Source organism: Puntigrus tetrazona, chromosome 11 (assembly GCF_018831695.1).
Source record: "Puntigrus tetrazona isolate hp1 chromosome 11, ASM1883169v1, whole genome shotgun sequence".
Lineage (NCBI taxonomy): Eukaryota > Metazoa > Chordata > Actinopteri > Cypriniformes > Cyprinidae > Puntigrus > Puntigrus tetrazona.
In genome coordinates this window covers 22,407,014-22,431,234 of record NC_056709.1, presented here as the reverse complement: position 1 = coordinate 22,431,234, position 24,221 = coordinate 22,407,014, and the positions used below count along the sequence as shown (strand labels likewise).

Genomic DNA, 24,221 nt, shown 5'->3' with positions numbered 1-24,221 from the left:
ACAAGCAGAGCACTGTGCAAACATTAATGCTAAAGGCATTAGGCCTACTGAATTTAATACACATATCTGGAGGTTGTGTGTTGAAGTGGGAACTTAATTCCCTGTCAAGTGATTTACCAGCCGGGAATCTTAATACCCAAATGCACTGTAGTGGAGAGAGGCTGTTACAGCAATGCGCTAGTGGAACACAAACACAAAGCAGAAACTGTGTCATGTGTATTTGCCATTCACCGGCGCTGTGGGCTGAATGATGCTTTTTGCATTGTCCCGGATACTTTTGTTTAGGTAATTTCACAATTTACTTTGATTGCGGCAGAATCTGACTATCGCATCCTCTTTCTTTTTGAAGTTTTCTCATGCCTTTTTATATCAAAATGATACTGGTTTTCATGCTGGAAATGAGTAATCTCCAAAACGATTTCAGAACCAGCCTGCATACCCAAGTGATAGTCAATTGACGTAGCTTTGAGATTATATTCAAACATTCTTTTGATTCTCTTGATTCAGCATCTTCATTCAGCAACAACATGAAGCAGTAGTAAAAGTTTATTACAAATAACATTTTTGAAAGCAGTTTCACATATTTGTAAATACAAATTATTGTTATTATTTGTATATGTATTGGTATTATTGTTATATATTTTATTATCTTTCATTTTAAGACCATCATATTTCAGGGGCTGTATGAAGTCAGTTTTCTATGGAAGTTCTAAGAGGCGGTGCATTACTATTATCTTTTCTTGTGATCGCAACGTAATTGCCTTGTGATTTCATCACAACAATAATTGTTTTCTCATGATTATGACTCTTTTCTAAACGTAACAAAAAAATATTTTTTTCTTGATAAAATAGTTTTCTCGACATAAAAGCGGTTCTTTTAACAATGATTGATTGACTTCTAAAACACAATGCATATTGAGTCTACTGTTGCTATAGTAACGTATACAACCTTGACAGGGACACTCTAAAAGGCTTAACGTGACTTAAAGCATTAACTGACAGTGTTTTAAAAGACTCTATGTACTTATATGTAAATCATACTATGTACAGACAAGAAGATGAGCCCTTTAAGCGTTGCCCTCCAATAGAAAACCATAAAAAACCATTTAAAGATAGTGTTTAACATGGCTTAATACATTAAGACAGGTTTTTTAAATGACTGTACTCAAGTATCATTATTAATATTAATAATAAAGCATTCTCTGTATAGATGAGCAGATTCGCTCATAAATGCAATGCATTTGCAGTGTGTTTAACACATTAAGAGTTTTACACACGCTGATCACAAGAAAAAAAGAAGGAAAGAATATTAATGCACATCCTTTTAGAGCTTTAGAGCATTTTTTCTTTTTTAATTTGCATTATGAAATGCATTTGTATTTTTATAGCAGCAAATTCCAGGGACTGTTAGTTTTTTTTTTTTTTTATCCCAAATCCTTTGTTGTTTGTATTTATGCATACATATTTATGAGCTGACTGGAGTCTGTTTCCCTCCCAAATTCATTCACTCATTCACTCGCTCACTCAGTTCACTGCATTCATTCACTCACTCACTCATTCTCTTATTCATTCATTCATTAATAATTGAATCTTAATCTTTAAGAAAAAATCATTAAGTTCCTGTCTTTCTTTCCAGGTATATTTCAAACGGGATGGAGAGTTGATAGAGGTGATCTCTTACGTTTCACCCACCGTTGGTTACGAGGGCGGTGGCTCCGCTGGCGTGCGTGGAGCCAGACCTCTGATCAGCAGGGATCTGGACGACACTAAACTGAGAAAGTCTCTATCTCTGCTGGGTCCGGATGGCAGGCCCGGACGCCTGAACACAGAGAGCCCTGGGCGGAGCTACATGGCCAGACAACCCGGCCAAGAGCCCAGCCCGGCCACAGAGACCATCCCAGAGACAGTGGTCAGCCGAGAGTTCCCACGCTGGGTCCAGAGCACTGACCCCCTGTACTACTTCAGCAACACGCAGATCCCCCAGAGCGACGGGTCTGTGCTGGTTCAGGCCAAACTCACCTGGACTCTGAATCCGCAGTTGGACAACGACGCCCTTTTTAGCTGCGAGATCACACACCCGGCTCTTTCCATGCCTATGCAGACTGAGGTCATACTGGGTAAGCTTTCTTTTCGTCGGCTTTAACGTAGATTTGGCAGAATGCAGATCTTTAGATCAATTTGAAAAAGCTTTGTTTTTGACCTTCAGCCTTGTTATTCGCCTCCCCTCGTCTGATGGTGGGTGAATCCTTTTACATCCCCATCTGACAGATGCAGTGAGACCAACACTGGTTTCTATTTGCTGCTTAATTGCGTTACAGGCAAGCAGATTGCAGTTACTAATGCAGAATGCAAAATCTCCCGGTGACTGACAGGCCAATTCATTGAGCTGTCTTTGCAGTAGATTGAGTTAACTTAACCACGTTATTGAAAAAGTCAACTTGAATTAAAGAAATCAAGCATAAAGGGAATTTCGCAGTGCGCTCAAAGAGAGCATTGTTGCTGGATCTCACTGTTGCAACCCTCTGATAGTCAGAAAAAAAAAAGTCTGCTAATTAAGATGCTGAAACGAGGATATGCCAAACTGCTTGTTGCGTTTCATATTTGTGTCAGTAAAATTGGCTTGTTGGGTTCACTTGTTTATACTGTAAGTAATGAAAGTCGTGGCACAACACCGCCAAAGAATGGGTTACTGGCATACCTTTGTACTTTCATGGATGAGAGGCTTTTTTGCCGTTTTTGCTTTTAAAGCTACAACAAAGATGGCCTGACGATCCCATTATCACTTCAAAGGCAGCACTCACTTGTAGTCTCTGCTATCAGCCCTCAGAAAGAGGCAAGTGATGAGACGCAAGACAAGATAAACAGAGACATTTCTCTCACTTAGTGGTGCGGGAGAAGTGCAGAAAGAGATGAAGGCGGGGGAAAGGACAAAAAACTGCGATAAGGCGAAGAAAGTGAGGATGGTTTAGAAGCTGATGCCTTTTCCATTCAATACTTCTTATTCTCACTCGCTCCGTCATTCTCGTCTCACTCCGGCATGATCTCCACCTGTGCGTTTTGTAGCCGCTCAGACAGAACTCGCAATCCTATCGCAAAAATATCTGCTTCTTTTACAAATGTTTACCTCTTAGCATGAGAGAGACATGTGGTTTTATTTTCACTCAAACAGGATTCCCTGGTGTTTATGAAATAATTATTACAACCGCAGCAGAGAAATACAGCAGGGTAAACTTAGATCACATATAGCCGTGGCAGTGCATGAGGAATCGGTTTTATGCTAAGTGACAAAGACAGATTCCTTAGTCAATAACATATACTGAGCGATGATAGAAATGTGTCAGCTGGGAGAAAGTTTGCTTTACCGTTATTACTGCAGTAAATGTTTTCACACAGCTTTTAGCTGCCAGGACTGCATTAGGTTTTTAGAAATATTAATGATACACAGAGCTACCGTGAGACATATTCCAAAGCCAATCAAGATGAGGAAGAACATGTTTTCATTATTATTTTACTTTTCTTAAATTACCATTTTTAAACCTTATTAAGGGTTTGAACTATTTGTTTATAAAGCGTTTTAACTCTAGTATCATCTAATGTGAATTTAATTTTTGCACAGATGAACGATTTGTTCATTAGTTTTGAACAAGCTTTTATTTTCGCAGCATTTTAATTCAGTGCGTTAGACGTTACAGTTTAGTATAGAAACCACATTATTATTAAATTTAGCAAGTCACTGTGTGAGCATCAATTTTAAATATGTGTTTTGAGAGCAGGAGCGTTTGCATCTGAAGCTCCACAAGAAAAGCATGATGTTGCTTCATTGAGAGAGAGAGAGAAAGAGAGAGAGAGAAGTAAATTCACTAGAGTGCAGCCTTGCTAACTTTCTACTTTTATATTTTAACAAGGCCTTTTCTGTGCAACAATTCAGTCCATAAATGTAACAGCATCTATGTTCTTTAAGAAAAAAAAAGTAAATGAGCACTGTTTCAGCTTCTCTTTGTTCTTACCCAGAGAATACAAATCCAAAAATGTGCAGTTGTTGTTTTTAATTGGAGCTTACTTAGAATTCAAAGCATTAACAAACCTGGCTTGAGCTTGGCACAACCCCAAGTGACAACAGTGAGCTCCTATGTGAAGAAATGCATGCATATGCGTGAATGTTTCTGCATCTGTTAGCTTTGTTCTTATCATGTGCAAAACAGTCATTTCTGAAGTTGGAATTAAACCCTGCTTTTTTTATAAATAAACAATAATGTTGTGAAATACAATACCAATTGACTTATATTTCAATATATTCTAAAATGTAATTTATTCCTGTGATGGTAAAGCTGCCAAGGCTGGATGATAATATGCAGTCGCTGTAGTAGAAGGTTTTATTTCAGTTATTATCACGAAATTTCCAGTACAGGTGATCCACTAACCTGTCCTGGTCAGAAAATAAACCACAAGTCATAGAAGCATTCACAGGTCATAAATCTTTCATAGTTTTGAATATTTTCACATGCGACAGAAACATCTTGACAGCGACTCAAATTTGTATTACATTCACTGCATATTCATGAGACGAGACTTGTGCTGCGCTCTAAATGGATGCGGTTGGTCTGTGGAGGCGGTGTTCTCAGAACGCTGTCCTCACCTCAGAGCATCATGGCTGGGCTCGTTGCCCTGACTTGGCTGTCTGTCAGTCATATCCAAATATGCAGTGATTTAGTCAGTGCCTCTCCATAATTAAAGCTGAGCCAGGCTCAGCAGTAAGGATTTGCATGGGTGAAGGTGCTACTGATTCAGCAAAAACACAGAAGGGGAATGAGTTATATTCTCACATCCAGAGGCTAGAGATGATCTATGCTCGCACGCCAAGTTCCTCCACCCAATAGACCGATAATAAGTACGCAGATGTTTGTTGTGGGTTATGTGTAGGAGTGTGAATCAATCTATGTACATTCAAAGTACCTTATTTCTCTGTTAAGGGTTTCGATGGCTTGGAGGTTCAGTGGACCATGAGAAGTTGGTCAAACAAGTTTGCGAAGAAAGCCAGGGTTAAATGCGACATGATTTATACAGATTAAACATTGATCGTTTGTTAATCCTCAAAGAATATAAGCAGTCATAAGTAAACCTAATGGTAGAATCCAACTGTTTGATAAAAATGTTGTTCCTGTTGAGTCATCAAGCTGGATATTGTTAATACTGCTAAATACGCCAGCTTGTGTTTTTTTTGTTTGTTTGTTAGATTTTTTATTTTTTGTAAATGCTGGTCTTGTTGATATTGAACATTTCATTGTGCAAAATACTTTTCCTCAGAGCACTTTAGAATACTGTTGTCATTAATGAATAACTACACAGAAACATAGTACTAATTCACTATTAATATTGTAGAGACTGCTATTATCTAACAAAAAAACTCTTTCTGATTCTCAAAGGTTTACAGTTACTTTGGTAATTACTAGAGAATTATCACAATCTTCACTTTGGAATACTGATCCAAAAATACCCAAATAACTACAGTCATTACTAGGCACTTATCATCATGTCCCCTTTAGAATACCTATCCAAATAATTAGTAATTCCCGTCTGAAGAATTTGGTAACATTTGAGTCACTAATAGTAAGTTACCATGATCCTCACTTTAGAATTATTTAAACATTACGTATTATTCATATCAATTATAAACCTATATACAGCAATTCTTAGGGAGGTATGAAGAAAAATAATAGTTACTTATTAGCTAATAGTGAAGTACTACATTCACTAAGCGCTATTACTTACTAATTCATTAATCAGAGTAGTTACTAATAGTAGTTACTAATAGTCGTGCTGATAGAGTGTAATAGTAGTTACTAGAGTGCTAATATTGCGTTACTCTGGTGTTCTTGTGTAGTTATGCATTAATGATGGAACAGTAGTTCTAAAGTTTTACCTGTTTTTATACTATACATTGTAATGTTTTGATGACTAAACTTTGTTGTTGCCTCCTTTAGTGGAGCCTGAAAAGTCAAGATCTCTGTGGCTCATCAGTTACAATGTTTGCAGCCACAATCAAAGGTGATGACATGGGTCACCAAATGTTCCTCTTGGAGTTGGTCCCAGATATCTGGCCATCACCTTACTTTAACATCATGCTTTCTCAGGCTAATTCTGTTGAAATTGCTTTTTAACAGGTGCAATTTTACCATTTATTCTTTAAAAAGAAAAAATGCTATGGCATAACAGTTATCTGGCACCACGGGTAGGAAAATGTCACAGCTCAGTGAATTTTTTTTGTCAGCTCCGGTGGTTAGGGCTTAGGTTAGGCAATCCAAGGTATTGATCCGTTAATTCAACCACTTGGTACGGAAAAGGCAGGGTCAGCCTTTGAGTGCCCATTGCTCTGTCAGAACACAGGCCCTATCAATGGTCTGCTTTTGTTTTTCAACAGTTTTCTTAGGGAAAATCGATGGAGTCATTGAGTCATGATTCATGCCTTGACAAGCTCTTAATCTCTCTTGTGTATTGCATTTCACATCTCTTTCTCAATTCCGCAAAGCCTGGCCGCTAATATCCCGATCATTTTCATAATAAGTAAGCAGGCGAAAGAGGATTTCTGTGCATTTGGTGTAGTGTCCTGCCATTACTTGATTTATGTGTGAAATACACATTCATAGGACCCATTACAAATGAGAGAGCGGAAATCATAATCCATTAAGCAGCACCGGGGGGTAATCATTAAACTGACTAAGACTGGCCTGATGCCTCATTAGCTTTTGCCGGACACTCTGTGGCTTGATTGATGGCTAAAAGCATGATTAGCCATTGTTTCACATAGTTCTCAGTAGTTGGATTATCTGTATGTGTTGTAGGAGCCAAAGCGTAGCATTAGCTCTAATGAGGGTTGAAAAAAGGCCACAGTGGGATGTATTTTTGAACAATTTCAAGTCCAATCTTCATTTACTACGCTGCGCTCTGGAATTATGTGTTAGCGCAAACATATGGCTCACAAAACTTGTTTTATGGTTCTCAGGGCTACGCAGAGTGGATGCTGGTAATCATGGTAAACGATGCAGAACCACTTAACACGGGACCAGCGTAGGCATTCTCGCACTCAGACTCTGATGCTATAAAGTGGCTAGCTTGTGCTGCCGAACAGAGGAAGTTTCACTTGAGAAACTTGTGGTCTCACTTTCCAGACATGTACAAAATCACTTTCTTATCTTCCCCCTGAGTACACAAGAGAAATCCTCAGTGCCTGAGAAGGTCAAAATATGATGTTTTAACCTTCCTTTCCTTCATCACATCCCAGCCATTCTCTGAAACCAAATTAAACCCATCTGGGAGATTCGGTCCACACAAGACAAGGGAATTAGTTCTCTAAGTGTCTCTTATCTTACTTCCTCCACCGTTTGCCTTGCACGCTCTGTTTCTTCTTCAGTAATGAGTGTCTACCCAATTTAGGTCCTTGTCTCTCTTGGGAAATAAATACTCCTCAGCAATTTCAATGAAGGAAACTGAGAATCTCCAAGTTGACCTCCAAGTCAAACGCCATGACTTTAGTCTGTCAATACTATGCTGGTATACTAGTATTGCTTTAATGACCGGTTTTTCTCTTGTTTCCTTCCATAGCGGCTCCTAAAGGCCCCAAGCTTTCGATAACCCCTACCAGGGCAAAGGTAGGGGATACGGTTCGCATCACCGTCCAAGGTTTCCAGGTAGGATCTCCGGGGGTAAGTCCATGGGGGTTACGAAACCAGGGCCAAGTTCAGTTTTGGATATGAGGAGGTTTGTCCCACAGATGCTGTTAAGCCTGTATGATGTACAGCTATAGTGACCATTCTTACAGAGTGTGCAATACAACACGTGTATCTGTCAGCTCCTGACCTGGTACTGCTATCCTTGAGCTATCAATCCAAATGGTTCGGCCTGTCCGAGAAGGGGTGCACTGCATCTGACAAAATCAAACCGTTCAATCATGTAAGTTGCTATGAAATCAAAATAGAGGGTTTTCAAAGTCCTTTAAAGGTCATGAGAACAAAAACTCTGAAAATTATCTATTGAAAAGCAACTCAAAAAAAGACCTTGAGCACTCAAGGTTATTAGAAAGTAGACTACTGGACATATATGGGTTGTGAAATAAGATAAGAGTCTAATATAAGAATTAAATTGTATTTGTAGGTGGCCTAAAAACACCCAGACTAAGTGACAACAATGCTCTTTGGATGAAATGTCACTTATGTTTTTTTTTCCCACTATTGATTTCTCCATTGTTAGCACACTATATTTCAGTTTCATCTCTTTAAACACACAACAAAGGAAACAAAACTACTGCAGTGTTGCATTTAATAAATCTCTTTAAATGAAAAACCATCATGAAATTGATAAATGATAACATGGCTCACATTTATTCTATTTAGATGTTTATCCAGTTTGCATGCTGTTAGCTGTTAAAGGAAATAACTGGTTCTCACTATTAGCAGGTGGCTTCTTAGCATGCATACTACTAGCATATTAGCTGTTTATTGGTACTTATAAAGCACATACTGATTCCTTTTTTTCCTTTTTCTTATTATTTTTTTTCCAATAAAAATATCTGAATAGCATAAGATGAAAAAAAAATCTGAATAATTAGTAAGTTAATTATTTTTTTTTATCCTGTTGTCAAATTGTGTTTTTTTTTTTTTTTTTTTTTTTTTGAGCATAGAATCACAAAATTGTTGTATTTGTGCTTAATAAAAAAATTATAATAATTCAGTTAAGACAAGTAAAAAAAAACTACTTAGGCTAAATTAATTAGGCCCTAGTATAGTTTGTAAAAGTATAATACAGTATAAGGTATGATATTTTCTTTAGTCTTAATAATGAATGTCTTGAATGAATGTTTTGTTTTTCATATAGCTTGTTTAAAAGATGCTTTCTGGTAAAATATTATAAACAAGACACTAAAACCAATCTAGAAAATTGTTTCTGCAGTGTAAAATCTATACTTGACAGCAACTAGCCCCAGAAATAAGGCAGGCTGATTTATTATGCTAACATTTAGCTTCTTTTTGCTAACACTAAACTTACTTGCGTTTGTGCTCTGTTTGGTATTCTCACCAGAAGGCATAAGCGCATCTGATTAAAAAACAAATCAGCTGTTTGTTGATGTATTTCACTGCAGCTTTCAGGGATTTTGCTGCTTTTGTTTGTTCTTGTCAGACTAGCTAGCAAAACAGGTGTGAGCACAGAGCTAGCCAGGAGCGCTTTACTGTCAACGGCGCCAAATTTATACTTGCTTCAATAGTCCATCAGCTCCACAAGCCTAGTGAAGCAGGGAGATTGTCTCAGTGTAACTATCACCGTCTGCCAAGAGCTAAAAAAATCTTCCCCAGCAGATAAACACAGAACAGTTTGGTGATGATCCGCCCAATCTTTGTGACAGGTCTGACTCAGAGATGTGTCTAGCCAACGGCATTCAGGTGGAAAGAAATTAGACCTGATATGCTATCATCACTGAATCTACTTTACGCTATTTTGTTTGTGTCATGAATTTAAAAGAATGTTACAGTAGTTGTGTTTTATTCCTCCTAGAAACATCAGGATTAGCTGTGTTCTAGCCGGATAAAAGGGGCTGTGAGCTTGCGTAAGCTGGTCATTGGCTGGTCTGTACTGGTTATTAGCAGATTTAGACTTGATATTTGCAGATCAAAGCTTGCCAGTTGCAAGTTGGTAGACCAATAAGATGGGCAGCAATCCCAGTCTAAACTCATCAGTGTCCAGTTAGACCAGCTAATGACCAGCCAGGACTGGTTCAGGCCAGCTAAAGAACATAAAAAAAAAAAGAAAGAAAGAAGAAGTTGGTTGGTGCATGGGTAGTTGGTCTGGCAGATCTGTGTGTTTATTCCACCCACATTTTATGTATTTGAAGTACATCTTTAAATAATAGAAGAATGGTCACCATAAACAGGCTTGACGGGGACATAAATCCAGTTTGGATCTTAATATTTGCACAAAGGATTTCAGAGGATTTTAAAGCCAATAGAAATGTATTTGGAAGAACATCTCCCTTATCCTTAGCTGCTCCAAGGCCTTGGATTTCACATGTAGATAAGATAAATGTAAACACAGAAAAGTAAATGCTACCCTGCAGTTCAAACAGTCACAAAAACAGACTCAGTATCCCCTTTGGTTTACTTATACTCCAGTTAACCGTCAACAAATGAAGTCACATTGGTGTCTTCATCCTTTCTAATTGAAACTTTGCATTTGAGTACTGAGCATTTATGCGCTCCAAGAACTTGTCTTAGTTTTATGTCTTCATATTGACTAGACAAGTGCCAATGGGGATAAGTTTTTTTATCTGAATCTGACCTGATTCCACCAGCAAGTGCAAACTCATTTCACTGCTGTCATGGTGTGAATGTGGAAGTCCAGTGACACACAGGCAAGCCACACTCTCCAATGAGCCATTATCAAGGGTCACCCAGAAAAGCCACATGATTTCTTGAAGTTAGATGGATTGTGCCAGCCAGTCACTTATCACACCTAGAACATGGGTAGATTGGTTTGATCAGCAGGGGAAAGATATCCTCTTCCATATCCGGAAACTGGATCTACAATGAATTGAGATGTAGCCTTGGCACAGACACTGAGATTTCAGAGTTTCATCGCACCTGTCCTCTTGTGTAGAATCAAATGAGCTTACATTGAGTTTCATGAGCATTAAAAGGCAAGGACTTATTTAAATAGACATGACATTTTGTATTGTGTTAGTGGGCTTCCAGGCATAGTTGTAGACAATGCTACACCATGGCCCACTGTAAAGGAGCAAATAAGAATACTTGATATTCTTTTGCCTCTTGTGGATTACCTCTTTGATGTGATTTTTTTCATTGCCCCCCCTAACAACCATCAAACCCCTCACATTCCTCTTCAACAAGCAATGCTTTAAATTTTCTCAATATATTATTGCATTGCAATGATGACGGTGCAAGTTTTATTTCTCTTATTTTCTTCCTTTTCTTCCAAATGGAGAGGTATTGAGTATTTTTTTTAAGGAAGCTGTTTTAAAAAATGCATTGATATTGTTCATAATATAACGTGTTTCATAATGACCTAAGATGCTTTTTTATTTACTGTACAGCATTTCCAAGAGCACTGATATTAATATTCTGAATAGCTGATAATTATTTATACTGTACATTTTGATTTATAGACTCTGTATGATTATTATTATTAACTGAATATGTGTAAAATCACGTTAAAATCAAATCATCCTGATTTTACACCACATAACATTGTCAAAAATATACATTCTTTTTGAGAAATGATGACAATAAATGTTAATAAAGGATAAATCTTGCGCAATTTAAATTCCATTAATTAAAAAAAAGTCAGTAAGTGATTTAGTACCAATATATTTTGCATACTTCTTCTTCGGACTGACTTTTTCTCTCCATCTTTTTTTTCCCTAATGTACACATCGTTGTGTACTAAACACACACACTCACTCACGCACATTACTTCCAGAATGAGGTGTTTCCTGAGCCTCTGTTCACCTGGACGCGGGTTGGAGGCAGACTGCTGGATGGCAGTAATGAGAGAGATGGGAAGGAACTGGTATTGGAGCGAGTGCCTGCAGAACTCAATGGCTCCATGTACCGCTGCACGGCCCAGAATCCACTGGGCTCTACTGACACACACATACGCCTCATTGTGTTTGGTGAGTAGCTCTAAGAGTAACTCCTATTTCTAAATGCAATAATTAAAGGTCTTTGTTTATGGAATTACATTTTTCATGGTATATTTGTGTTCTATTGGATTTCTTTTTTTCTTTTGAGGACAATATTCTTTAAATTAAGTTAGTATTTTGTCAAGTCATTCATTGATTTTAGTCAAATTTTCTCAAATTTAGTCGACTAAAATATTATTTTAGTTCATGGTAAAGTTAAAAATATAACCAATACTGGAGATTTATCTATTTAAATAAAAACAGGGCAGCAGCTTATTCTGAAAATCTGTGACAAAAATAGATGATTACATTAGCACATGATGGTCAAATCTGCAGTATTTATGGAATTATTGGGTCACAGATGTCTTTCCTTAAGGGATACTGTCTTTTTTAGCACAAATATGAAATCGTCAACATCTTCTTAAAAGCAAAATAGCCTTTTTGTGTGATTCTGTGACAGATTCATTCCCCTGTGTTTTTGTCTGGCCATCCTTTGCTGCTGAAACAGATGCTGTGCCCACTAAGTCTTGGCTTTGTTTTCATTGATGTTAGAAAGAGATTGCTTGCTGATGCTGTTTTGTTTGTGTGTGTGTGTGTGTGTGTGTGTGTGTGTGTGTGTGTGTGTGTGTGTGTGTGTGTGTGTGTGTTTTGCCGCCCCTGGACTAATTTCCCCCCTGAGCTTTCGAGGCTGTCAGGGTTTATGAGAGATCTGCCTATAGCGTGAGCGCAGATCTAATCAAAGATGTGCTTTGGAAGATGAAGGACAGTCGGTGCTCCTCCGGATAATCCGAATGACAGCCAAGGCTGAGGACAACAAGCTTGAATACGCTTTACCATCGGGCGTGAACATACAATTGCACCCATGATCAATTGAATCAGTTGTTTATTGTAGATTCAACCACATGCAAAAACAATTGCTTCTCACTCCTCAAAATAATGCATGAGCGTGTACAACATGCATACAACTTTTGCTAAAGGATAGGGCACACTAAATTAAAAATTCTCATTATTTACCCATCCTCGTCTCATTCTAAATTACAAAATTTAAATGCATTGCATTTCACTTTATCTTCCATTTTGGGAATGGCACATGCAAGAAAGGCAGTATCTCCTTGACTGAGTTTTTGTTGAATTAAATGTTACACATAAGAACACAGAACAAGAACATAATTAGTCATTAAACACTGAATTAAATAATCCATTATCATACAAATACTGCACAATGAATGGGAACTGAAGCTTTCAAACTTCAAAAAGAATGCAAAGGAATCTCACATATATCATTACAGCAGCCAATAAAGTTGTCCATCCTCTATATTTCAACTTATCTGAAAGCTTCCTCTTGATTGAACTAGCAACTACTTCCGCCAGATAATTAAATCAGTGAGTTTATAATGGTATTGTGAACTAAATCAACCAATTCAATGGAAAGAAGTCAAATAAATAATATATGTGTGCGGGGCAGATGTCAAGTATCCTTTCTGAATCTTCATAGCTTCAATCCTAATTCATTGTAATTGCAAAAAAAGAAGGAAAAAAGACCACCGCTTAGAAACAATGTGAGGGTGAGTAAGTGAATAATCACATGATGTGTCCATCATTTAGAAAAGATGTTCTTTAGGGAGGAAGTCACCTCAGGAATATGAAGGAGCATTAATGTTTGTTTGATAGCCTATTGTGGCCTGTGTTATCATCACCTCATTCAGAACATCCTTGTGTTCTTGAGCCTGAACATGGGTGGCACAGAGGGGAGAATGGTTATTAAGAGTCTTTGAACTGGGCTACTATTGACCCGTTTCAATAGCCATTCATTGGAGCCCTTCAGCTGTATTAAAGAACAAAGATGCGCATTTAGGAGAAAGGAAGCTTGTAGCATTAGGTCTTGTTAATGGATTTTTGTGATCGTGGAGGCGGTTGAGGATTTTTCGAAAAAAGATTTTGGTATTTTTTGGAGTTCGTTCATCTGTGCATTCACAGAGAGCTCAAAGTTCAAAAGGTTGTAGTCCTTGGTCGATTTTACATTGAAGCCTGCCAAGAATAGAAGTGAACTTATGAACTTCAGCTGCCGATAGCTCTTCAGCAGTGTTCTAGTCTTGTCTCTAAGAGACTTGTGGTTTTCATCCTTCATTAGAGCACAAACCTATGATGGTTATCTCTCGTATTATCTATTAATACATTCTTCTCTCTCCCTCTCCACCTCTTAATCTTCAACTCCCCCTCCTCTTCTCTGTTCTGCAGAAAACCCAAGTATGATGAAAAACACACAGAATCCGAACAGTAAGTATTTGAACGCCTCAATGAATAGATTCCTTGGCTGTGTGAGCTTTTTGCTGTCTCTTGTTTGAGAAGAATCCTTGATGAATTAAGAATTACAAGAGAGCACTTCCACTGTGTTTTCTTCCTACATGAGGTATAATTGCACAACTGAAGATATTAAAAATTACAGAAATGCAGTAAGGTCAGAATATGTCACAAAATGCATTGCGCTCAACTCGATGTAACATTGTGCAACGGCACATGAACCAAAAGCTATCGCTTGCGTACCTTTTTTATCTTATGTAGCTGCATTATAATGTGTGGAAATGTTCTCTTGAAATTGTTTTATGTTTCAAAAGCAGTATTTGCTTCCTACGGATTATAGAATTGTGAAATTGCTAAATTGTGGTTTCTTAAATGACATCTATTCAGCAAGTGTAGACTTTGCTCTGTATACTCCTCTCTGAGGACAGGAGATCCATTAATCAGCTATTCTATAGACTGAAAGGACGCTGTAGTACACTGCTCTTTAGATACTATCCAGTATAAGGAAAATACAGTTTTTATTTAGTTTTTTCCCATTCCTCTGGTCATTTTAATTCTTTCCCTCTGTGAGACTTTTCTAAAGCTACATACTGTGTTTTTATTGTTTCTGGTCTCCCTCAGTCCTCTGCTCCTCTCAAGAGGCCATGCGTCTTCTGAAGGCATGCTGCTTTCATCATTTAGAGTCTAGAAGTGAGCCATCACTTACCAATGCACCAGCGAGTCCACAGCAAATATAATTCAGTGATGGATTACAGTTGTTTTATACATTCAGTGCTGGCTCATTTACAGTTTCTTAGAGTCTCATATGTAAAGATGAAGAACTGTCAGGTAGAAAGGGCGGAAGGAGGCCTCTGTCTTTTATTTTTTATGTAATTTTCTTTTTTTTCTTTTTTCACTCTCTCTCTTTCGCCTCACCCAAAACCCCTCACCGCACCTCTTTCCTGTGCACCGCCGTGTCTACGGATGTAAATTTGAATATGCAAATGCGGCAGGGCAGGTGTGTGAGAGCAAGGACAGAATCAGGTCAACGTGAGCGCCGATCTTGAGTCGAGCCTCAGATGCCCCTCGTATGCAAGTCAAATGGCTTGTAGAACAAGGCCTCGGGAGGTCACTATGTCTGACATGTGTCTGAATCTCAAACACCCACTCGACTCACAAAATAACACCCTAAAGACTGTAGTGCTCACAAATGGCCTAAAGTCTGGAATTCTCCTGCTGGATCCTTAGTTAAAAAAGGCTGGTTATGGTCAGAATTTCAAACTACTATAGTATTTTACATACATAGTTTATAGTTTGCACAGTGTCTTAATTTCTATGGAATGGTTAATGCATTTACCGAAATATGCATAGTGCATTCTGGGGACGATACATGAAATACTGCATGCCGCACTGCAATGTTATTGCAGCCTTTTTGACTTTCGGTGCTATGTGAATCAACCGAACTGAAAATGTTTTTACACACACACACACACACACACACACAAAAACATTTAGTAAAAAAATATCATTTTAAATTATTATTTCAAAATATTAATTATATTAATATTAAACCATTTAAATGAATAGTTCACGCAAAAAGGAAAATTCTGCCATCATTTACTCTGCATGATATTTTAAAAGATATTTTGAAAAAGGTTTGTCTGTTTTGTAACACTATTAACTGTATTTTTCCTACTAAGGAAGTCAATAGCCTGGTTAAAAACTTTTTCTAAAATATCTTCCAAAAAATCATACAGATTTAGAACTATTTGAGGGCGAGTATATGATGACAGAATTTTAATTTTTCAGAAAATTATTCCTTTAAGATTTAGATCATTCACAATATACTATTTTAAATATATTTTACACTTCTTCTTTTTTTTTTTTTTTTACTGCAGTTTACAGTACATACTGTGCTGTGGTTTCATTCTGAGTTAGGACCATAAAGGGAAAAAAAAAGATTCATATTATGGGTATGAAGTGGTACTTATGTTACATTAATTACAGCACTAACACCAGTATAAGCCATAAAAGAGGAAGTAATGTTATGTATTACCACTTGTTTTGTCAATGAAAATAAGAGAGATGGTAATAAAATTACTTCAGCACTGAGGTATCGCTCATAATACTTACGACAACCATCATCATTCAGTGCTTATTGAACATTGTGTAGTTGCACCATTGGACAGCTCGTTCAAACCTTTTAGAGTGTATTAGATGATTATAGCAAAGTACCTGAGAAAAAAACTCTCTCATACAGTTTTTTACTCGCTGTACTACATCGAAGATGACTCTTCCATGCAGATGCCCTGCTTTCTCCTTTATGGTTAAATGAATACATTTTCTTGGAACATATGACACAAATCCTACAGTACAGTGCATTTTTTTTAGCTTTTCTAAAGCTTTATTTTGTCATTTGATCAACTAGAGCCGCTTAAAGGGGTTCATTGAGAACATCAGCACAGGTTTAGAATGCAGCGAGTAAATAATGACAGATTTCCTTTGAGGGTCAACTGTGCCTTTAAGACAATGCTATAAGCAAAACTGGATTAAGACCAAGTTGTGATAATAATATTCCTTCCAAATACTAATTGCTCTTATTTCCTCTTTCAGATGGAGCTCCTGGTTTGCACAAGCTTGGACTGATATCCCTGCCACTTATTCTCACAGTGACTGTTGAACTGACGTGAATATCCTCAATTCCGCACACAAACACCCCTCCTTCCCAGTCAGCCACGCACACACTCACACACACACACACACACACAAAGGAGCCTTCTCCAGACCGTGAATAAACCTACCTTGCTTTCATCTGTGAGAGAACCTGAACCCCAACAGGGGGCGCACCATCCTTTTTTGTGAACAAAAAAATATCCAGATGGAGCTGATAATATCGCTGATTAAAAAAAATAATAATAATAAGATGATGATATGAAAATAACATGCTGAATATGAGAACAAGCACCTCCTTATTGTCTGGCCCTACCACAAAGATACTTTTATTTTCTTTTTTGCGTTAAACTTGCCTGTCAATCAACAGAGACCTGTCATTCGGAAAAGCAAAAAGGCACTTGGTGTTCGCGATGAACAAAAATGTCATACTCCGGAGCGTGGAGAAAAGACATTAAGGAATTGTGGGTCGCTGACAAAGCTGACTGTCACTTCAACTCCACCTAGCCGTCCTCGAGTTGCCTCCATTAGAATTACTGCACACTGGCACAAACCGGTTTCGAACGCCCCTTTTTAAGGACCATGTTTTATGCCATTTGTGTTTTTTGATCACAGTACTTTTCCGTTTCGTTTTCTTGAATGGCTCTCTGCTGGAATGTAACAAAAAAGAGACAATACTAAACGTCCTGTGACATTTTATTGCGAAGAAATGGAAGATCCTCTTTTTAAGTGTATTTTGTGTACATCCCTGTAAATAATGAAAAGTATATTACAGAGCAGAAAACAAAAAAATAATAATAATTAATAGAGGTTTGGGGGGAAGATGCAAGGGGGATATAGCAGATAATGGCTTTATTGCGTGCGTCTGGTCATCCCCAACTGAAATCCAACCCAGGCTTTTAGAAAATGAAATCAGTGGCCTTTCTAAGATCTGATTTCATGTGTTCGGTATCTATGACATCAGTGTGACTGTTTTCAACCGCAGAGGAAAGACGACAGCTTTTCTCGGGGGTTGCTGGTGCATGTGACGTTCTGAGATGATTTCCCCTCCTCATCTGTTTGTCGCCTACCTGTCCTTAAGTTTTTGTCGCATATTCAGTGACCTGCATCGTGTACAGTCCTTCTCTAATCTAACAGTTACTGCTAGGATCATGTTAGCCACCATTACGGCCCCTCCATCCCCCAAAGGAAGCTCAAGTGAAGCCAAGTGTAAACAGGGTTGTTGCATTTGTTTCATATCACCTGTATTAAAAATGGAGATGATCAACTTAAAATGACTGGAGTTTGATTGTCTTTTACATGCTCAGGAGCAAAAAACATTCTCAAGCAATTGTTTTCTGATACTGTGGGGTGATATAATGAAATAATAAGCATTGTAAGCAAGCTCTATGAACAGTTTGACTGCTTTAGTGAACTGTGAATATCTCAATTACTGTGTTTCTCTGTTATATTGGGTTCAGGTTTAGTTGCAGTCGAGGGACGTCACCCAGAATCATAATGTTTGTCTAAGAGCCTTTCACCAGGTGCATTGTGGAATGCAGGACTTATATATCAGGAAGGCACCCAAACACACTGATACACCCTAACACTTTTATTATTACCTATTAATAATAATAACACTATTATTATAACCTAAATACAGTAAGTAATGAATTTTGTTAGTACACATTTTAAATTTACCTTTGAGCAATTTGGGAGCCTATATATAAATAATATATAAAAGTCTGTACCCACACTGAAAATCTGAAACTGAAAATAAACTCCATGGTATAAATTTAGTCTCATTGTGAGACATACATGAAGATTGAAGGACACAGTTTAACAAATGCAGCACTGCGTGTTCTTGCCCTACATAGGGAAGTAAGTACCTATTCGGTTGATTATCATCACTATTATTACCTCAATCTGCATTCTTTATGATTAAAGTTGTTGCTTACTTGTTATTTATATTCTCTGCGCCCTTTTTTATGTTTGGGGAGATTTTGTTGCATGTAAAACATGCAATGATATATTGATTGCCTTTATAAAACTAAATATTTTCTTCCTCATGGGATGGGAGTCATTAAATACATAAAAAAATTAAAACAAATATTTTGGCTATGATTGCAGCTTAGCCTGTGATGGCTTTGTTTAGGTTTGTCCTCTGCCACCCTGGCTCTCTCTAGATGTCCTCATGAAAAGTAATCTCTTTTTTTTTTTTACATTCACATGAATTGCAATTTAAGCTTTTCTAGACACACCATGTATTAAAGGATTAGGTCTAAAGCCTAGGTGGGAGATGTGGTTTTATGGGCTTAATGAAATCAGGAAGATAGGCTCCTTTCCATTTCAGGTGCTACTTCCCAAACTCAACAGAAAGAATATGAACAATTAATTTTTTGTTTTTTTAGGAATTTCTAGCTTTTTCCTTGGTTCAAAAATGTCACACTAACATAAAGTATTATTATTTTTTTATAACTGTATTTTACATGAACACTAATTTTCAAGCTGTGAGAAAGTTAAATCAATGTTTAAACATCCATCACAAAAATTTAAAGGTTTTTTCAGTTTTCACTCGTAATATACTCATTTAATGACTTTAATAATAATGCGTGCTTGCGGATTTTACCAGTGATCAGTAACCAGAAGTTTAGAAAATCTAATTATATAAGTGCCAAAACTGCCTGTTATCTTATCTGAAGGCAATAGTGGTGATTTACTTTGTTTGGATCCCTTTGAAAATTAAATTTCCAGGAATCCAATACGGAGGCTTGACGTAGTCTATTATCTTCTGTAATTCATATGTTTAGGTCGCATTAGCTGTGCTGTAGAAAGCAAAGAATGTATCTCTTTGAGTGTCAAGTGATTTTGGCATAGATTATCTTTAGCAAAGCTGAAGTACATCTGGATTTGTTTGTTCTGACATTAACTTGTTTCTGACCTTCACCACAAGTTTCGGTCAATTATTAATTTCACAACTTTTTTCCACAGCATGGTGCCAAATCAATTGTTTCCCCAGATCCAGAACTTTTCATCTGACACATGATAGTAGGGGCAGAGGGCTAGTAGACCTTTGCGACACATCCGTCAATTATTCAGGAGTAAGCATGCTTGCTGGTTTAGGTTTCCCTAGTGCAGATACAAGATGACTATCACATAGCAAAACAATGTCTGTGTCAAAAAAGGACACCATTCGGTCTAGCAAAGTGTTTATGTATATTCTGATAATTTTCTCTTATGGTAAGTCAATCATATTACAGTTGGTACCATTACAAGTTATGACACCTTACATTTAAAACAGTGTTCTTTTTTAAGGGTATGCAAATAATGCCTTTTGCAAATGCAAAGCTGCCTTATACAATCTCTCAAAGCCTTGCTAATCAACAACACTGTTGTCATGTGTTCATGGGAAAGAACTTTGATCCTCAGCATTTGCTGTGCAAACAGCAGCATCCTGGTCATATAGTCTTATGTTTGTAATTGAAATAGCCTATCAGCTATCTCCACCTCTTAAGTAAATTACATTTACCATTCTCACAGATTATGCCTGTAATAGTCAGGGTATGTTAGCTATTTTCATAGTCAAATAGACATACCATCCATTAAAACAAAATAATCTGGCATAAACACATAGTAATTACTCTATTCACAATGTAATGTACATGTTTTGTTTCATTGGATTGCACTGGAGAAATGCCACCGTCAATAAAATGTTAGTTCTTCAAGAAAACTGAAAGGATAAATAATCCTCTGAAGCTCTTGTGTAGTGTGTTTTCATAGCAATCACCTGCACCAGGTGGAATGATACTGGTCCCCGCCCTCTGAGAACACAGGATGCAAATGCTCTTGTTGTACATATCAGGTTTTTAGTCATTCTGTGGGAGGAGAGACAGCTGACAGTGTGCTTCTGCTCACAGATACTAAACTACAACCTAAACTGCCTGGAATACATTAGGGAAGAAGCTTCAAATAAAATCCAATGTCCAGTGGACCACCATAGATTTCACTACAGAGATGCCAATTGCAGAATTGCTTGGAGTGCACTTTGACATGCAGCTCCTGGGCAAACTGACTCTATCCGTGGCCACCATGCTATTTGTCTCCTTGGTTTTCAGATTCTACAACTCCAGGGCACGAAACAGACGGCGAGGAAGTGAAAGAAGGGGTGTGCAAGCAACCCAAACGAGCTACACTGCCTGCAATACTGTGCAAGAACCACAGAGTAAAACTGCAAAGGAGGAGTCTGACAGGGAAAATCGTTTTCAGCAATCTTCAGAGAAACCCTTGCAAGAAAGCCTTAAAGAAGACAATTCTGCCTTGAAAAGGGGTCAGCCTGAAACTATGGACTTGGACAGCAGTGCAAAGGAGGAACCTGCAAATAAAAGCAACGCAACCGAAGATACAGCTGAGGTGAAGAGTGTCAAACCAAAGTTGACCCTACAGCTTCCTGGTGTGAGCGAAAAAGGTCCAGGGAGTCCAAGTGGTCGCCGATCCCCAGTCATAATGAAGAAGCTGGAAGGTGGCACAGGTGTTGGCAGGCAGCTGATACAAGACGTTGGTCACCAAGGAATGTTCTCCAGTTTTCAGTCGAAGGCAGAGATTAAAGTAGAGAATGCTGACCTTATCTTGGATGGGCCAGGGAATTGTAGAACGGGTGTCCATGGAAAAATCTATGAGTACTATGTAGAGTCCTCTTCTCATTTCATCTCAGATTTAGGTCCTACCCCATCTGTCAGTCCAGTTTATGGTCATAACGAAAACAGCACTTTGTTTAAATCGCAATCATTGGATTTACCCAGTTTTAAGGACCGATCTCGATCACCAAGTCCACAACCTTCTAGTTTCATAATGCGCGATCTCGAAATTGCTCCACAAATTGCTAACGAGCCTCCCTCGACATTCAAACCAACTGTGAGGTACAGCAGGCAAGTAGTCATTCGTCAGGACAGCTATCTTACTGCTGCCAGTGACTCAGAGCTTCCAATCCCCTTGCCTACACAGAGGGCTTTAACACCTCGCAGCTGTTCTCCAGCACAACCCAATGACATCCCTTTAAGCCCATTAGATTCTGATAGAGCAAACCTGGATGCGCCGGAGGAACCACAAGTCGAAACTGTTGCCGGAGCAAAATTCTTACACTTTCCAGAGAACATGGGAAATGCAGAACTAGAGAGTCTAACTGGGAAGCTCGATTTAGGCAACTGCTTGGAGGCTTTAACACTTGCTAAAAAACACGGTCACACTGCCCTTCAGCAAGCTGCTCTCCGTGTCATGTCTGATAATTACCTTCAGGTCCTCAGAGACCCAGGCCTCTTTGGCAGGCTGAAAGCAGGGGAGCGTGATCACATCCAAACACAACGCATGAGAGGAAGGAAGTGGTTAGTGGTGGCAGATATGGATTCCCCGGATTGGAGTAGACGTCCGTCACAGTCGACGGATTTAGAGTCTGAATCAGTTAAGTCGTCCAGCGGTATTTATTACTACGACGATTATAAGGACGCTTGGCACCTTCATACCCACATTCCCCAGGAGGTGTTATCTAAAGGTTGCGCCATGTGCACCATGGATAATTATCTATTTATCGCTGTTGGTTTCCAAGGCCCAGACCGTGAAGCAACCCCTTCGAAGAAAGTGTACTGTTACAACCCAATAACTTCCATTTGGAGTGAAATAAGCCCCATGAATGAAGCAAGGCCTCACTGCAAACTCGTGGCTCTGCAGGGCCATCTGTATGCCATTGGAGGCGAATGCCTATCAACGGTTGAGCGCTATGACCCCAGGACAAACCGATGGACCTTTGTGGCACCTCTTCCTAATGAGACATTCGCCGTGGCGCACAAGGCCACAGCTTGCAACGGTGAACTGTTTGTTGCAGGGGGCACGTTGAGATACACCCTTTTGCGCTATAATCCCAAGACCAACACATGGAGAGAGAGCATGATTGTGGGCAGTAAGGACAAGACCACAGAAATAGTGGCGGTCAGGAACTTCTTGTATCGCTTTGACGTCAGTCCCCTCGGCATCAGTGTGTATCGCTTTCACGCAGTGGCCCGGCTGTGGTACGAATGCTCTTCAATACGCTTTCCACATTGCACAGCCTTTCAGTGTGTGACTATGGACAATATTATCTACTGTGTGAGTCGTCAGTTTACCTTAAGGTTCCTTGCAGATGAAGTATCTCCGAGCTTTGTAGCACAGGATTTGAAAGTGCTATCTCCAGCTAAAGGTATTTTGTTTCCATTTGTCCTTGTGCTACCCGACAGGACCACTCAACAAACTTGTGTTTAAAAAAGGTCAGATCTTTCAAGTAGGATGTTGTCTGGTAAAAACAAACACTCAGGGCCATAGTATAAACATGTTAAAGAAATGCACCTTTTTTAATTAGTGGCAATTGAGATAAAATATCAAGGCTATTACATGCAATTATTGTACAGCTAGATTACCCAGCACTTACTGATAAATAAATCTGCTGTTGCAGTGAAGGCTATTTGTTTGTTTGGGCCTTCAAACCACTCTGATGTCTAAATCAACCTTTAATTCCTGGAAATGTCTTGTGCAAGTGCTTAAAATGTTTCAGTAAATATACTGCTTTTGAAACACTGTGTGGATAATGTTAACCAATCAATACTGTGTGTAGAATAAAGCTGAACTGCAATTGCGGAGCTGGCATCATAAACAACATGAATGGCTGCCATTAGTACAATTTATGTAAGTTCTCTAATTATATTCATAGCTTTTTTTTCTTTCCTTTATGCATATTTGCAGTTTCTCTGCATATCGCACGATCAATCTTACATGATACCGGCATGTTGTTATATAAAATGTAAATCTATACGTTGTACTGTATTTTATGTAATTTTCCATGACATTTCTATAAAATTTGTCATCTTGTCACAAGGGGATTTTTACAGATCCATGGCTTTACTCGTCACGCATCTTTAATTTCTTAAAACATTTTATGTCAACACTGTGTGGTTCTTTGCAAAGACAGTTTAACATCACAAGCGTTTTGGGGAGCCCAGAAGAAAGGTTTATCCTTGTGTATTCGATTAAACTGTATAGAGAGAGAACTAATGACTTAATGGGTAAGGAAAGAGTATAACGCTTTGCCTCTTCGTGCACTTTTCTGTCTCTATCTTCTAAAGAACAGGGAATAAAATTCTCTCATCTATTATAAGTGAGTCTTGGTTCTTGTGTTAGACTTCAATATATAATGAGTTCTGACAAAATGTGTGGTTGCAGCAAGAGGCGTTTGTGTGACCAGGATCTTAATTAAATTTAAATGCAATTATGCTGTCAAAAGCAAAGCAATCACATAATCAATTTATGCTAATGAAAGTATACAATACAATCACCGTGACAATCGTGTATGCATATGTGATCAAAGAAAGCAGGCGTGCAGAGGAGTCTGTGCTGTGATGCAATTCCCTGTGACGTCTCGTTGCTCTCTGTGTGTAACTCTAGCACCATCATGTGGGGGAGATCTCAAGGTCTGATGCAATCTCAACAGAACTAATTCAGTGTCACATAAGCTGTGCAAAAAGACACATAGTTGGAACGTTCCACAGGCCAGCAGAAGAACACAGTGGGATAAAACCTAAACAGCAGG

At 38.4% G+C, this 24,221-nt stretch overlaps 2 protein-coding genes across 3 annotated transcripts in view; both read left to right on the top strand.

Moving 5' to 3' along the window:
• Positions 1 to 17,907, top strand: part of igsf21a (immunoglobin superfamily, member 21a) — a 163,075-nt gene extending 145,168 nt beyond the window's left edge. Inside the window, exons 6-10 of one of the 2 annotated variants that reach the window (XM_043252470.1) lie at positions 1,637 to 2,117; positions 7,600 to 7,700; positions 11,482 to 11,674; positions 13,922 to 13,960; positions 16,577 to 17,907. In XM_043252470.1, the coding sequence (XP_043108405.1) occupies positions 1,637 to 2,117; positions 7,600 to 7,700; positions 11,482 to 11,674; positions 13,922 to 13,960; positions 16,577 to 16,653 (891 nt within the window). In that variant the 3' untranslated portion in view covers positions 16,654 to 17,907. The remainder of the gene's footprint in view (positions 1 to 1,636; positions 2,118 to 7,599; positions 7,701 to 11,481; positions 11,675 to 13,921; positions 13,961 to 16,576) is intronic. The other variant, XM_043252471.1, reaches the window with a different exon arrangement.
• Positions 17,908 to 18,006: 99 nt separating this feature from the next.
• klhdc7a (kelch domain containing 7A) lies at positions 18,007 to 23,789 on the top strand. Its single transcript, XM_043252469.1, has one exon. It carries the CDS (start codon positions 20,627 to 20,629, stop codon positions 22,898 to 22,900), a length of 2,274 nt encoding a protein of 757 aa, XP_043108404.1. The 5' UTR covers positions 18,007 to 20,626; the 3' UTR covers positions 22,901 to 23,789.
• The last annotated feature ends 432 nt before the right edge of the window (positions 23,790 to 24,221 follow it).